The 16,467-nt window shown below is 46.9% G+C and overlaps 1 protein-coding gene across 2 annotated transcripts in view; it reads left to right on the forward strand.

Moving 5' to 3' along the window:
* The window catches only part of LOC117415500 (alpha-actinin-4), a 36,508-nt gene extending 20,623 nt beyond the window's left edge, over window positions 1-15,885 (forward strand). The window contains exons 8-22 of one of the 2 annotated variants that reach the window (XM_059026597.1): window positions 621-706; window positions 3,852-3,944; window positions 4,197-4,427; window positions 5,117-5,264; window positions 5,377-5,527; window positions 5,831-5,939; window positions 6,695-6,835; window positions 7,246-7,428; window positions 7,625-7,759; window positions 8,648-8,827; window positions 10,844-10,990; window positions 11,522-11,602; window positions 12,101-12,166; window positions 12,432-12,590; window positions 12,914-15,885. In XM_059026597.1, coding sequence (XP_058882580.1) covers window positions 621-706; window positions 3,852-3,944; window positions 4,197-4,427; window positions 5,117-5,264; window positions 5,377-5,527; window positions 5,831-5,939; window positions 6,695-6,835; window positions 7,246-7,428; window positions 7,625-7,759; window positions 8,648-8,827; window positions 10,844-10,990; window positions 11,522-11,602; window positions 12,101-12,166; window positions 12,432-12,590; window positions 12,914-13,072 — 2,069 coding nt within the window. In that variant the 3' untranslated portion in view covers window positions 13,073-15,885. The remainder of the gene's footprint in view (window positions 1-620; window positions 707-3,851; window positions 3,945-4,196; window positions 4,428-5,116; window positions 5,265-5,376; window positions 5,528-5,830; window positions 5,940-6,694; window positions 6,836-7,245; window positions 7,429-7,624; window positions 7,760-8,647; window positions 8,828-10,843; window positions 10,991-11,521; window positions 11,603-12,100; window positions 12,167-12,431; window positions 12,591-12,913) is intronic. The other variant, XM_059026598.1, reaches the window with a different exon arrangement.
* The last annotated feature ends 582 nt before the right edge of the window (window positions 15,886-16,467 follow it).

The raw sequence follows: 16,467 nt of genomic DNA on the forward strand, positions 1-16,467 counted from the left end.
CTCTCTCTCTCTCTCTCTAGCGACCTGCTCTGGTTGTTTTTTTAAAGCACTGTAATCCTCTGGAGGGCTCAGCTCTGCAGTGTGCGTGCGTGCGTGTGTGTGCGTGTGTGCGTGCGCGCGCGTGCGTGGGTGGGTGGGTGGGTGGGTGCGTGCGTGCGCGCGCGCGCGCGCGTGCGTGCGTGCGTGCGCGTGCGCGTGCGCGTGTGTGTGTGTGTGTGTGTGTGTGCGTGTGTGCGTGTGCGTGCGTGTGTGTGCGTGCCTGTGTTTAGTTGTTAACAGCAGTGTGTAGCAGAGGCACAGTCAGCAGCCAGTCTCCTGATGGCACAGCGGACCGGGGATAATCGCCAGCAAGCAGCAAGCATAGGGGGGGGGGGGGGGGGGTACTGTATATAAAAGTCTGTAATTAAAAGCTTCTCACTAAACATGCAAATGGAATCAAGCCCAGCAGTGTAGCCAGCTACTGGATGATTGGTTAACACAGTTTAATCGAAGCCATGGCTACCAGGACAGAGTCCTCTAGCGGAGCCGCGATTAAACCCTGTGTCTGTCTCTCTGTCTCTCTCTCTCTCTCTCCCCCTCTCTCTCCCTCCCCCTCTTCCCTCGCTTCTCTCTCCGCACAGACATCGTGGGCACGGTCAGGCCTGATGAGAAAGCCATCATGACGTACGTCTCCTCCTTCTATCACGCCTTTTCTGGGGCACAGAAGGTGAGTCTCTGTCTGTCTGTTTGTCTCCCTGCCTCCCTCAGTGATGGACTATAGCAAGGAATGGAAATAAGACTCCTGTTGCACAGCAGTGTCACCCAGTCCAGGTTTTACTACCAGCTTGATCAGTCCCAGTGTGTCTAGGCAACAAGGTCTTATTAAACTCACAGTAAAACCAGGAATGGATCAAACTGCTATGCAACAGGGGTCTTATTTCCATCCCTGTCTAGAGCACTCAAACCTTGTGTCTTTGTTTCAGGGATTACTTATACGATGTAATAAAACAAAAACGTTAAATCTTTTTTTTTTAATTTTATTATTATTATTATAAATAAACCTCTTTTGCACACCGGTGTTATTTGTGTTGGTTGGTTATCTGGTTTGCTGTGTCTTTGTCTGTCTCTGTCTGCTATTTTTTGTCTGTTTTTAACGTCTTTATAATTTTTCTCCTGCTGGTCTTGTCTTCCTCCCCTCTGTCTCTCTCGCTCGCTCTCTCTGTCTTGCTTTCTCTGTGTCTCTCTCTGTCTCTCTCTCTCTCTGTCTCTCTGTCTCTCTCTCTCTGTCTCTCTCTCTCGCTCTCTTTCTCTCTCACTCTTGCTCTCTCTGTCTCTCTCTCTCTGTCTCTCTCGCTCTTTCTCTCACTCTTGCTCTCTCTGTCTCTTTCTCTCTCGCTCTTGCTCTCTCTGTCTCTCTCTCTCTCGCTCTCTTTCTCTCTCGCTCTTGCTCTCTGTCTCTCTCGCTCTTTCTCTCGCTCTTGCTCTCTCTCTCTCGGTCTCTTTCTCTCTCGCTCTTGCTCTCTCTGTCTCTCTCTCTCTGTCTCTCTCTCTCTCGCTCTTTCTCTCGCTCTTGCTCTCTCTCTCTCGGTCTCTTTCTCGCTCACTCTTGCTCTCTCTCACTCTTTCTCTCTGTGTCTCGCTTTCTCTGTGTCTGTCTTGCTCTCTCTCTCTGTGTCTTGCTCTCTCTCTCGCTCTTTCTCTGTGTCTTTCTCTCTCTCTCTGTCTCTCTCTGCCGCCTCTCCTCTTCGTGTAGATCGTTCTTCATGCTCGCTGGTGCTGAGAGCCTCTCATTCCTCTGGATTCTTCACCTCTCCATCCCTCCCCCCCTTCTCTCTCTGCTCTCTAGAAGGTACACACTCCCTCACTCTCTCTTCCCTTTCTGTCTCCCATCTGTGTGTCGCACTGCCCCCTAGAGGTAAAATCGGCAGCCAATTTCCTATTTAAATTATCATTGCATTGAGAACGCTTTATTATAAAGCATGAAACTGTATACTACAAAAGAAATGTCTTCATAATATACAGCACTATACCCTGATATTGATGCGATCCAGCCCTCTGAAATGTCTTTATAATATATATCACTAGACCCTGATATTGATGTGATCCAGCCCTCTGAAATGTCTTTATAATATATAGCACTAGACCCTGATATTGATGCGATCCAGCCCTCTGAAATGTCTTTATAATATACAGCACTAGACCCTGATACTGATGAGATCCAGCCCTCTGAAATGTCTTTATAATATACAGCACTAGACCCTGATATTGATGCGATCCAGCCCTCTGAAATGTCTTTATAATATACAGCACTAGACCCTGATATTGATGCGATCCAGCCCTCTGAAATGTCTTTATAATATACAGCACTAGACCCTGATATTGATGTGATCCAGCCCTCTGAAATGTCTTTATAATATATAGCACTAGACCCTGATATTGATGCTATCCAGCCCTCTGAAATGTCTTTATAATATACAGCACTAGACCCTGATATTGATGCGATCCAGCCCTCTGAAATGTCTTTATAATATACAGCACTAGACCCTGATATTGATGCGATCCAGCCCTCTGAAATGTCTTTATAATATACAGCACTAGACCCTGATATTGATGTGATCCAGCCCTCTGAAATGTCTTTATAATATATAGCACTAGACCCTGATATTGATGCGATCCAGCCCTCTGAAATGTCTTCATAATATATAGCACTAATATATATATATATATATATATATATATATATATATATATATATATATATATATATATATATGGCTTCTGATTTTCGGTTTTAACCGATTTTAAAAACCGATACACCCCCGATACAAAAAAAAAAAAATGAAATCCGTGTATAGCCAATAAACACTGGAAAAACGGTGGAAATGATTACTCAATTCACAGTGACCACCCCTTTCCCATTAAAAACTAAAAACCTACTACAAAAAAAAAAAAACTGTTTCCCAGTGCAGCTGGGCAATGTCCCGCCCTCCTGACTTGTACCTGTCATTGATTCGTTCTGAAAACTTTAAACCCGCCCCAGCTACTGACTGGCAGCCCAGTCCGACATTTCTATTGGAGTCTCCGCTTGCGAGATTTCAATCAGGAATAACGTTAGGGACTTTTTAAATTTACTTTAATAAAGTTTGATGTTTCTGTCAAATCCACTTGTGATTAATGCATGGAGGCTTGTTCGTGGGACGTGAAGCTGTATTACAGTTAAAATACTTAGGATTTAAAACAGAATTGCAAATTGTGGCGAAATGTTTAAAAAAACGCCTACACACAGGAACCCCAGATCATAAGGGTTTTGTTGTGGGAGACCACAAAGGAGCGTGCGAGGACTGTCATAAAAAAAACGCCCAAGCATTTTGAAAAGTAACCGAAAACAAACAGTCATTTCATACAGCATATAAAGAGCTACCCCCCCCCCCCCCCCCCCCCCACAAAAAAAAAAACCTATTAATAAACTCAAATAGCAGAAAATAAGCACAGGAAAACAGACGTGCTAAATATACAGCAGACCCTGATATTGATGTGAAATGCCTTTGTGTCAGATGGAAATGACATCACATTAAAACCAGCTGTACTGTTTTAATTATTTTCATATATATAATCCAGGGTGGTGTGTGTGTGTGTCTGTGTGTGTGTGTCTGTGTCTGTGTGTGTGTGAGATACAAGCTGATACAAGGGTCAGAGTGACCAGTAAGCCCACTCATGATAGAGCCACTCCTGAGGGAAATCGGCTGAACTGGATGACAAACTGTAGAAAGCTGTAGTTTTTAACACATTTGTTTCACCGTTAAATGCCATTGATACAGTAGCTTGTTTCCTCCTGCCTTGCTGCGCTCACTGACCCCTTTCCCCGCCCCCAGGCCGAGACGGCAGCCAATCGCATCTGCAAGGTGCTGGCTGTGAACCAGGAGAACGAGAATCTCATGGAGGACTACGAGAAGCTGGCCAGCGACGTGAGTGTTGATCGAGCATTGATGGAGTATTGATTTGAGCGATGGCAAGAGGACTGATGAGGAATTGATGGAGTATTGACAGAGTATTGGTACCTGTCGCACTTTACATTTTTCCATCTGTCTGGAGCCCCAGTTCTGATGACACATGCTAGTGAGGTTGACTGTGACATTTATCCGCGTTATTCTCCCTGCTAGATTCTCTCTCTCACAGACTCTCTCTCTCTCTCTCTCTCCCTCTCTCCTCTCTCCCAGCTCTTGGAGTGGATCCGGGCCACGATCCCTTGGCTGGAGAACCGAGCCCCTGAGAAGACGATGCAGGAGATGCAGGTGAAGCTGGAGGATTTCCGGGGGTACAGGCGGGTGCACAAGCCCCCCAAGGTGCAGGAGAAGTGCCAACTGGAGATCAACTTCAACACCCTGCAGACCAAGCTGAGGCTGAGCAACCGGCCTGCCTTCATGCCCTCCGAGGGGAGGATGGTCTCGGTAAGTGATTTCGTGAAGTACCGGTAGGTGGGGAAAACTACAAAGCGGTGTGCAGGCTGACCTGCTGAGTGTACCGTCTGTTCGAAGTGCCACGTATGGATCGCGTTCTTTCAGCCATCTAGCACACTATGGAACTACCGAGGGACATTAGAAGCATCCACTCTTCCACACACAAAAACACGTTTGTTTGATCAGGGTATTAGTTAAAATTCTTAATGTAGTATATTGTTTTAACATTATACAGCGCAGGTATCATTTGACTTTATGAATGATACGACTTTAGGAGGCTGTGTGGTCCAGTGGTTAAAGAAAAGGACTTATAACTAGGAGGTCCCCGGTTCAAATCCCACCTCAGCCACTGACTCATTGTGTGACCCTGAGCAAGTCACTTAACCTCCTTGTGCTCCGTCTTTCGGGTGAGATGTATTTGTAAGTGACTCTGCAGCTGATGCATAGCTCACACACCCTAGTCTCTGTAAGTCACCTTGGATGAAGGCGTCTGCTAAATAAACAAATAATGAAGCAACATTAGTTCATTCTGCAGGGTGATGCAAAACCTTTGGCCAGAGCTGCACTGATATCACAATGTGGTGTAAATTGTGATATACAGGTCGCAGTATGACACGCATCACGATGCAGGCCTGCTGGGCTGCCTGTGTGTGACTGTCCCTCTGCTCCCCCGTCTGCAGGACATCAATAACTCGTGGCACAGTCTGGAGCACGCAGAGAAGGGCTACGAGGAGTGGCTGCTGAACGAGATCCGCAGACTCGAGAGACTCGACCACCTGGCAGAGAAATTCAGACAGAAAGCCACCATCCACGAGGCGTGGACCGAGGGTAAGAGACACAGAGACATGACCGATCCCGGGACACGCACAGACGCACGCTAGACGGAGCAGACACCTAGCGGGAGTTTTAACTCGTCTGTCTGTCTTTTTCTGTCCCCCAGGTAATGAGGCCACACTGACCAAGAAGGATTACGAGACGGCAACGCTGTCTGACATCAAAGCCCTGCTGCGCAAACACGAGGCCTTCGAGAGTGACCTCGCTGCGCACCAGGACAGAGTGGAGCAGATCGCTGCCATCGCACAGGAGCTCAAGTGAGAGGGGAGAGGGGGGTCTCGATTTTTAAAGCCTTTAAAATCTTAAAAGGAGTTGACATAGTTAACTCAAGCCAGTAGTTTAAGCTCAGCACAGAAACCAGGACCAGAGGAACACGCAGTGTGGAAATGAAGTGGAGACACAGAGGGAAGAAACACTTCACACACACACAGTGGGGAGGGAGTGGGATAGGTTATCGTGGGTTTAAAGGGTTACGAGGCACACTGGTGATGCTGGATCTCTGGGATCCTCGTTTTGTAATGTGTGTTCCTGCTCTTCCCCTCTCTCTCTCCCTCTCCCAGTGAGCTGGATTACTACGACTCTCCCAGTGTGAACGCTCGCTGCCAGAAGATCTGTGACCAGTGGGATGTACTGGGATCCCTGACCCAGAGCCGCAGGGAAGCCCTGGAGGTGAGGAACTGGGATTAAACCTGTTACTGAAACTAAACTGAGTCAAGCAGACCAGCGTTTGGGCTCTAGTGCCTTCATCAGTGTTATTGAAACTAAACTGAGTCAAGCAGACCAGCGTTTGGGCTCCAGTGCCTTCATCAGTGTTATTGAAACTAAACTGAGTCAAGCAGACCAGCGTTTGGGCTCCAGTGCCTTCATCAGTGTTATTGAAACTAAACTGAGTCAAGCAGACCAGCGTTTGGGCTCCAGTGCCTTCATCAGTGTTATTGAAACTAAACTGAGTCAAGCAGACCAGCGTTTGGGCTCCAGTGCCTTCATCAGTGTTATTGAAACTAAACTGAGTCAAGCAGACCAGCGTTTGGGCTCCAGTGCCTTCATCAGTGTTATTGAAACTAAACTGAGTCAAGCAGACCAGCGTTTGGGCTCCAGTGCCTTCATCAGTGTTATTGAAACTAAACTGAGTCAAGCAGACCAGCGTTTGGGCTGGTAGTGCTTTCCAGGTTGCTCAGGTACCTGTGGTTGGTTGCTGAGCACACCCTGCCCTGAAGGCACTGACCAGCCACTCCCGATCTTCAGGAATGTCCCGTCATTAAAACGCAGCTGTGACCACCTCCCCACCCCACTCCTCTCCTCACTCCCTCTCTTCACAATCAGCCTCATTTCCTAATGAGGATTGTAAAGATTACAAAGAATCTTCATCAGTGTTATTGAGGTGAAACTCATCCCTCTCTCCCCCTCTCTTTCTCCCCCTGCAGAGGACAGAGAAGCAGCTGGAGTCGATTGATGAGTTGTACCTCGAGTACGCCAAGAGGGCGGCACCTTTCAACAACTGGATGGAGGGGGCGATGGAGGACCTGCAAGACATGTTCATCGTGCACAACATCGATGAGATCCAGGTGAGAGACGGAGAGAGCGAGGACAACATCATTACATTACCCTGTCCCTTTCCACTCCTCTCTCCCCTGTCCTCTCTCCTCTCTGTGTTAAACCATTCCCTCTCCCCTCTGTCATCTCTTTCCTCCCCTCCTCTCTCTATTAACCCCCCTCTCTCCTCTCTACTACCCCCCTCTCTCTCTCCTCTCTATTACCCCCTCTCTCCTGTCTGTATTAACCCCTCACCCCCCTCTCTGTCTCTCCTGTATTAACTCTCTCTCTCCTCTCTGTATGAACCCCTCTCTCTCTCTCTCTCTCTCTCTCTCTCTCTCTCTCTCTCTCTCTCTCTCTCTCTCTCTCTCTCTCTCTCTCTCTCTCTCTCCTCTATTAACCCTCTCTCCCCTCTCCTCCCTCTCTCTCTCTCTCTCCTCAGGGTCTGCTGTCTGCTCATGAGCAGTTCAAGGCGACTCTCTCCGATGCTGATAAGGAGCGCGAGTCGATCCAGGGGATTCAGAATGAGGTTCAAAAGATCGCCCAGTACAACAGCATCAAGCTGACTGGAGGGAACCCCTACACCACCATCACCCCCCAGGCCATCAACGCCAAGTGGGACAAAGTGAGGAGACACTGCTGCCCGTCTGTCTGTCTGTCTGTGTGTGTGTGTGTCACTGCCTGCCTGCGTGTGTCTGCCTGTGTGTGCGTGTGTCTCTCGCTGTCTGGTAAGCTACAGTCCCACTGTAGTGTGTCTCTGTGTTACTGCGAGTCTCTCGCACTGACTCTTGGCTCTCTGTCTCCCCCGGTGGTGTGTGCAGGTGCAGCAGCTCGTTCCTCAGAGGGACCGCGCTCTGCAGGAGGAGTTGGCGCGGCAGCAGTCCAACGACCGGCTGAGGCGCCAGTTTGCCAACCATGCCAACGTGGTGGGACCCTGGATCCAGAACAAGATGGAGGTGAGGACAAACACGAGTGCAGTGTGTGTTAACCCTCCTGTCCTGTCAGTACAGTGCAGTATATTATAAACCCTCTCCTCTCCTCTCCTCAGCACAGTGCAGTATATTATAAACCCTCTCCTCTCCTCCTGTCAGTACAGTGCAGTATATTGTAAACACTCTCCTCTCCTCCTGTCAGTACAGTGCAGTATATTATAAACCCTCTCCTCTCCTCTCCTCAGCACAGTGCAGTATATTATAAACCCTCTCCTCTCCTCCTGTCAGTACAGTGCAGTATATTATAAACGCTCTCCTCTCCTCCTGTCAGTACAGTGCAGTATATTATAAACCCTCTCCTCTCCTCTCCTCTCCTCAGCACAGTGCAGTATATTATAAACCCTCTCCTGTCCTCCTCTCCTCCTGTCAGCACAGTGCAGTATATTATAAACCCTCTCGTCTCCTCTCCTCCGCTCCTCTCGTCAGCACAGTACTGTATTAACCCTCTCCTCCCCTCTCCTCTCCTCAGCACAGTGCAGTATATTATAAACCCTCTCCTCTCCTCCTCTCCTCTCCTCAGCACAGTGCAGTATATTATAAACCCTCTCCTCTCCTCCTCTCCTCCTTTCCTCAGTGCAGTATATTATAAACCCTCTCCTCTCCTCCTCTCCTCCTTTCCTCAGTGCAGTATATTATAAACCCTCTCCTCTCCTGTCAGTACAGTGCAGTATATTATAAACCCTCTCCTCTCCTCTCCTCTCCTCAGTGCAGTATATTATAAACCCTCTCCTCTCGTCTCCTCTCCTCCTCTCCGCTCCTCTCGTCAGCACAGTGCTGTATTAACCCTCTCCTCCTCTCCTCTCCTCTCGTCAGCACAGTGCTGTATTAACCCTCTCCTCCCCTCCTCTCCAGGAGATCGGGCGTATCTCGATTGAGATGCACGGCACTCTGGAGGACCAGCTGAATCACCTGAAGCAGTACGAGCGAAGCATCATCGAGTACAAACCCAACATCGACCAGCTGGAGGGAGACCACCAGCTCATCCAGGAGGCGCTGATCTTCGACAACAAGGACACCAGCTACAGCATGGAGGTGAGACGCCGTCTCTACACTCTGCACTGAGACACTGTGCGCTCTGCACTGAGACACTGTCTATACACTGAGACACTGTGCACTCTGCACTGAGACACTGTGCACTCTGCACTGAGACACTGTCTATACACTGAGACACTGTGCACTCTGCACTGAGACACTGTCTATACACTGAGACACTGTGCGCTCTGCACTGAGACACTGTCTATACACTGAGACACTGTGCGCTCTGCACTGAGACACTGTGCGCTCTGCACTGAGACACTGTGCACTGTGCACTGAGACACTGTGCACTGTGCACTGAGACACTGTCTATACACTGAGACACTGTGCACTCTGCACTGAGACACTGTCTATACACTGAGACACTGTGCGCTCTGCACTGAGACACTGTATACACTGAGACACTGTGCGCTCTGCACTGAGACACTGTGCACTCTGCACTGAGACACTGTCTATACACTGAGACACTGTGCACTCTGCACTGAGACACTGTCTATACACTGAGACGCTGTGTGCTCTGCACTGAGACACTGCACTCTGCACTGAGACACTGTCTACACATTCTGCACTAAGACACTGTCTATACACTACACTGAGACACTGTCTATACACTACACTGAGACACTGTGCGCTCTGCACTGAGACACTGTCTATACACTGAGACACTGTGTGCTCTGCACTGAGACACTGTGCACTCTGCACTGAGACACTGTCTACACATTCTGCACTGAGACACTGTGTATACACTACACTGAGACACTGTGCACTCTGCACTGAGACACTGTCTACACATTCTGCACTGAGACACTGTGTATACACTACACTGAGACACTGTGCACTCTGCACTGAGACACTGTCTATACACTCTGCACTGAGACACTGTATACACTACACTGAGACACTGTGCACTCTGCACTGAGACACTGTCTACACATTCTGCACTGAGACACTGTGTATACACTACACTGAGACACTGTGCGCTCTGCACTGAGACACTGTCTATACACTGAGACACTGTGTGCTCTGCACTGAGACACTGTCTATACACTGAGACACTGTGCGCTCTGCACTGAGACACTGTCTATACACTGAGACACTGTGTGCTCTGCACTGAGACACTGTGCACTCTGCACTGAGACACTGTCTACACATTCTGCACTGAGACACTGTGTATACACTACACTGAGACACTGTGCGCTCTGCACTGAGACACTGTCTATACACTGAGACACTGTGTGCTCTGCACTGAGACACTGTCTATACACTGAGACACTGTGCGCTCTGCACTGAGACACTGTCTATACACTGAGACACTGTGCACTCTGCACTGAGACACTGTCTACACATTCTGCACTGAGACACTGTGTATACATTCTACACTGAGACACTGTGTATACACTCTGCACTGAGACACTGTGTATACACTCTGCACTGAGACACTGTGTATACACTCTGCACTGAGACACTGTGTATACACTCTGCACTGAGACACTAATTAAGCAAATGATCCGTTCAATGAAGGGTCTAGTCCAGTAATTGAGAGCTCAGTGGGATGAAAACCAGCAGGACCGGGGTTAGGAACCACTGCTCTACACTGTACACACACTGCCTCCACAGCTAACACGCAGTATATAAAACACATGCAAAATAAACAAGATAAACAGTAGAAAAACAGTCCACTTGATTTTGATTCTTCTCAATCCAAGTGACTTCATACCATGCAAGGCCATTGGTCTATCTGTGAACTAACCCCTCCTCCCTCTCTCTCCCCCTCTCTCTCTCCTCCCCCGTCTCTCCTCCCCCCTCTCTCTCTCTCTCTCTCTCTTCCTCTCCCCCTCTGTCTGTCCTCTCTCTCCTCTTCCCTCTCCTCCCTCATCTTCCCTCTCCTCTTTCCTCTCCCCCTATCTTCTTTCCTCTCCCCCTCTCCTCTCCCCCTCCCGTCTCCTCCTCCTCTCTCCCCTCTTCCCTCTCTCCCCCTCTCCTCTCCCCTCTCTCCCCCTCTCCTCTCCGCAGCACCTGAGAGTGGGCTGGGAGCAGCTCCTCACCACCATCGCCCGCACCATCAACGAGATCGAGAACCAGATCCTGACCAGAGACGCCAAGGGAATCAGCCAGGAGCAGCTGCACGAGTTCAGGGCCTCTTTCAACCACTTCGACAAGGTACCCCCAAACCCTAACCCTCCCTCAACCACTGTGACAAGGTACCCCCAAACCCTAACCCTCCCTCAACCACTGTGACAAGGTACTCACCCCCCCTCCTGTGGTTATAGTTAGGGCTGTACCGATTCACTGTGTTTACATGATGTTTCTAATAGAGGTGTGTACTGTTTGTGTTGTGATACAAGACCACAGCAGCCCGGCTCCCTGCAGTTAAAGAACTACAGCTCCCTGCATCCCTCACCATTGCAGGTGAGGAGGCATGCTGGGAACTGTAGTTGTAGTTAGGGCTGTATGGATTCACTGTGATGTTTCAAACCACATTTGAGACACGTGTGTGTGTGTGTGTCGGCAGTATTTATTTATTTATTTATTTATATATTTAATTTATGTATGTATTATTCCCCTGCCTCCCCCTGCATGCTGTGTCACCCCACCCCCCCTTCATGGAATGCCTCCTGACCACACCCCCTCCTGCACGCATCATCACCACCACCACCACCATGGTGCTACACTCTGATTGGCCGGTCCCAGGATCACAGCGGCGCTCTGGGCCAGGAGGAGTTCAAGGCGTGCCTCATCAGCCTGGGCTACAATGTGGAGAACACCAAGCAGGTATGGAGGGAACGAGAGAGCGAGGGAGAGAAGGAAAAGTGACTCTCTCTCTCTCTCTCTCTCTCTCTCTTGCATGTAGGTCAGTGCTGCCCCCTGGATGGGAAGCTTGGCACAGCATGTCTGTGTGTGCGCGCGGGACAATCAATTGGGAGCACTAGATCTGCTTTTAATTTCTTTTTCTGTCTCTCCCTCTTTTTTTTTTTTTTACCCCTCCCAATATTGAATTGGTTTATTTTAATATAATCTTTCCCTCTGCATGTTGTCTACTATTTTTCATTTTATTTGATCTCTCCTCCTCTACCTTTGTTCCTTCCCTATATATTTTTTCTCTCTCCCTGCCTTTGTTTTTCTTCCTCTTCCCTCTCCTCCTCCTCTTCCCTCCCCTGTATTCTCTCTCTCTCTCTCTCTCTCTCTCTCTCTCTCCTCTCATCTCTCTCTCTCTCTCTCTCTCTCTCTCTCTCTCTCTCTCTCTCTCTCTCTCTCTCCCTGGCTGTGCAGAAGCGCACAGGAATGATGGACACTGATGATTTCAGAGCGCTGCTCATTTCAACTGGATACAGCCTGGTACGCTGTCTGTCTGTCTGTCTGTCTGTCTGTCTCTCAATTCAAATTCACTTTATCGGCATGACAAGTCCATACAACTATCGGCAGAGTCATTGTAGTAAATGTGCAGAAATACTGAAGTTTTGTTTAATATGTATGTATACAACAACAGCATAACAATGTGACTCTGCACTTTCAATGAGGAGGCTGTAATGTTATACTAGAATCTCTCTCTCTCTCTCTCGCCTCTCTTTTACTCCCTTGACATCTGACCTCTGTCTCTCAGGGTGACGCAGAGTTCGCTCGCATCATGAGCGTCGTTGACCCCAACAACAGCGGGGTCGTGACCTTCCAGGCCTTCATCGACTTCATGTCCAAAGAGACGACTGACACCGACACAGCGGACCAGGTGGTGGCGTCCTTCAAGATCCTGGCAGGAGACAAGGTGAGACGCACTGCGTTTTACACACTGCGCACACTGCACTGCGCACACTGCACTATATGCACACTATACACACACAAGCTATGTACACACACACGCACACACACTATGCAAACACTATATCCACACAGACCTTGGAGTTTTATATATATATATATATATATATATATAATGTATGTGTGTGTATATATACATATATATATATGTATCTCTGTCTCGCACACACAGACCCTGCTAACCCCCCATCCCTCTCTCCCTCTCCTTCTCTCCCTGTCTGTCTGTCTCTCTCTCCTCTCCTCTCCTCTCTTGCTCTCTCCCTGTCTCAGAACTTCATCACAGCGGCGGAGCTGCGCAGGGAGCTGCCCCCAGACCAGGCTGAGTACTGCATCTCCCGCATGGCTCCCTACCAGGGGCCCGATGCCATCCCCGGGGCCCTGGACTACATGAGCTTCTCCACAGCGCTGTATGGGGAGAGCGACCTGTAACACACGCGCACGCGCTCGCTCACTCTCACTCATTACCCAGCAACGAGGGGGAGAGGTAGGGAGAGGGAGAGAGAGAGAGGTAGGGAGTGCGATCAAGCAAGAGAGGTTAAAGTGTGAAACTGCAAGTCTGCTCAGAGAAAGAGAGATGGAGATAGAGAGAGAGAATTCGACCGTGAGTCTTGAAAAACATTCCATTTATTGTCTTAATAATAATAATAATACAAGGGTATAATATCTGTCTTTAATCTATGCAATCTATTATCATTTCGCTACATTATAGATATACAGAGACACGCAGAAGCAAAAATTATGTGGGAATTTAAATATTGTTAAAAAAAAAAAAAAATTATTACTGAAATGTTTCTAACTTTTTGCAAGGAGGTCGGGTACGGACCAAATTTAAAATTCTGGTGACTGTTTTTTTTTTTTTTTTAATAGATATTGTATTTGTTAGACATCGTCTTGGAGAAACTGCTGTACAGAAAAAATATCCCCTCCCCTGTGAAAGGAATGTTTCATTCACTTTAGATTCTTTTTTATTTTTTTTAAATCTAAAAATCTGACGAGGCATTCAAATGTGTAACCTGAACTGAGGACCTGTCTCTTTGTTTTTTTTTAATTTTATTTAATTAAAAAGGGGGGTAATTTCACTATTTTTGAATGTTTTCAGTGACTGTATGTGATGCAGTCTAATAAATATCACAGACAGACGGACAGTTCTTTTTAAATTAGACTCACGGTTTTATGATTCTAGATGCAGACAGAACAACGGACCAAATTTATTTTACTATTTAACATAATCAGGAATGAAAATGCGACTCATGTTGCACAGCGCTGTGATCCAGTCCTGGTTTCACTAGGAGTTTAATAATCACCTGAGCTTGTTATCCACACACACTGGGGCTGATCAAGCTGGTAGTAAAACCTGGACTGGGTGACCCTGCTGTGCAATGGGAGTCTCATTCCCAACCCTGATTTATTAATTGTTATCCACATATAAATGAACAGCTGTAGGGACTTAGCATATATCTTAAATAAATAATTAAAACAAAAAATTTAACTAAATTTAAGCATAGGAAAGAAAAGTATTTATCTCAAAATATGTAACTTTTTTTTTTTTAATTTGTGGATTGTACATACTTCATCAAACTTCATTTCTGATTTATGTGGTAAAAGCTGGGCTTTTTCTCTCGAGTTGGCGGCTCAACGCATTTTGCGCGTTTGAAATTAGAACCTGCATTGTTTCATTAAGAAGAGAACACAGGGGCTGTATTAAATCAGAGCTACGACGCAGAGCTGAATAAACACATTACTGGATTTCTCACATCAAGCTCTCCACAGGTGAGGTTCGCTGGCGTCCATCGGGCTGACTCACCATTCAGAGTGAAACGAGTGTAGAAACAGCTGCCTGGGTTTGTGTGGATCGCTGTTCTCCTCCACAGAGTCTAAGAAAAGCAGCGATCATCACAAACCCAAGCAGCTGTTTCTTCACTCGCGTCACTCTGAATGGTGAATCAGCCCGATGGACGCCAGCCACCCTCGTTTGCAGAGCTGGATCTGGACAGTCGACCAATCCAGACGTCTTCACTGCTTCGTCGAAGACTTTGATTTCATTCGGGCTCTTGTACCACTTCCTTTGCTATAATATAAATATGTTTTATATATCCGGTTGTGATATTTCTCTTGTTGCGACCTCACTGTTTATGAATAGCTTTGAAAGTGCATCACATATATTTCATTAAAAGTCAAAGTACATTATGATAAAGCAATCGACTGTATATGAAATAAATTGCGAAAAGAAACCGCACGTGATACCACCTGTAGATACTGTAGGAGGAGCGTGTATTAATAATTAATAATAATAATAATAATAATGATAATGATGATAATTAGCGTTTTATAAAAACAAATGCATACATAGTTCTGTCTAATATATATATATATATATATATATTAGAATATAGAAACAACGCACAGCTGTATCCCAGGAGAATCATGTATTTAGACGTTTTTATCCAAAGCGACGTACAGAGACTAGGGGGGTGAGCGATGCATCATCATCAACAACTGCTGCTGCAGAGTCACTTCCGATAGGACCCCGTTTGTTTTACGTCTCATCTGAAGGACGGAGCACAAGCAGGTTCAGTGACTTGCTCAGGGTCCCACAGACAGTGAATCAGCGGCTGAGCCGGGATTTGAACCCGGGATTTGAATCCCCTGTGCTGTCTGAAGCAGCAGTTTTAGCAGGCAGCTCCCAGGCTTTTGTGGATGATTCAATTGAGTTTGTCGTGTGTATGTTAATGGCGATTTTGGATGCAGGATATTCTCTTAATTGAAGTCAGGAGGTGTATTGTAAAACCGTGAACCCTACCGGAGTGCAGGGGCTGGGGTGGGGTGAGGGGGTCGTCCCTGTAGTTTTTAGGATTCATTTTCTTTTTTTTATATATATACTTTATAAGGGGGTTTCTTTTGCATTTCGTGTTATAAACAGTTTGTTTTTCTTTGTGTTCTATATGGAAATACACACGTGCACGCATCTTCAAATGCGATTTAATAAAAATTATAAAATATAAAGATGTGTTCTTTTCTTTTTAGGATGTAAAACATTACATGCTTTCCTTTCACCCTGTTTTCTCTCCCCCCCCCCCCTCCCCCCCCATCTTAGTCACAACATTATGAAGCTATGTCTTCATCAAATTTTCCTAGCGAAATGTGTTAAAGGGGAGGAGCTTTTTTTTGCCTTTATTCTGTGGGTGTTTTTAAATGGGGTTCTGCCCTCCCTTTTAATAAATAAATCTACCATATTTTTGAAATTGTGTGCCTATGGTCTCGTTTCATTGTGTGTCTGTGTGCTGCTCAGTGATCCAGACTTGATACTGTTTTTATTAGATTGTCTGTTTCTAAGTGTTGGGTGGCTGCCTCTGATCGTGTTGAGAGTGTGTTTCGTTCTCTTGCCCTCCCTCCTCCCTCTCCCCTCTCCCTGTACCTCAGTTTTGTATCAGTTAATCTGTGATGTGTTGGGTGTCTCTTATAATATGTTTCTAAGTGTTGGGTGGCTGCCTCTGTTCGTGTTGAGAGTGTGTTTCATTCTCTTGAGGGTGTTGAGGGTCTATCATACAAACAGTGCAAGAGAACGAAACACACTCAACATGATTAGAGGGAGACACCAGACCAGCATATTGGTAATTTAATGACTTCGAAACAATAATAAAAAAACAGACGCAACGCTGATCTTAAAGCATTGCCTCTGTTCATGTAGATTCTGATGTGGTTTAACCGAAGTTAAAAGTGTAGCTGCTGGGCACGTGACTTTTTATAACACCCATTTCATCACTCTGTGATGCTACCAATCACCGCACAGCATAACTGTAGATGTGGCGATTTCCTGAAGTGGG

This window comes from Acipenser ruthenus, chromosome 7 (assembly GCF_902713425.1).
Source record: "Acipenser ruthenus chromosome 7, fAciRut3.2 maternal haplotype, whole genome shotgun sequence".
In the NCBI taxonomy this organism is placed as follows: domain Eukaryota; kingdom Metazoa; phylum Chordata; class Actinopteri; order Acipenseriformes; family Acipenseridae; genus Acipenser; species Acipenser ruthenus.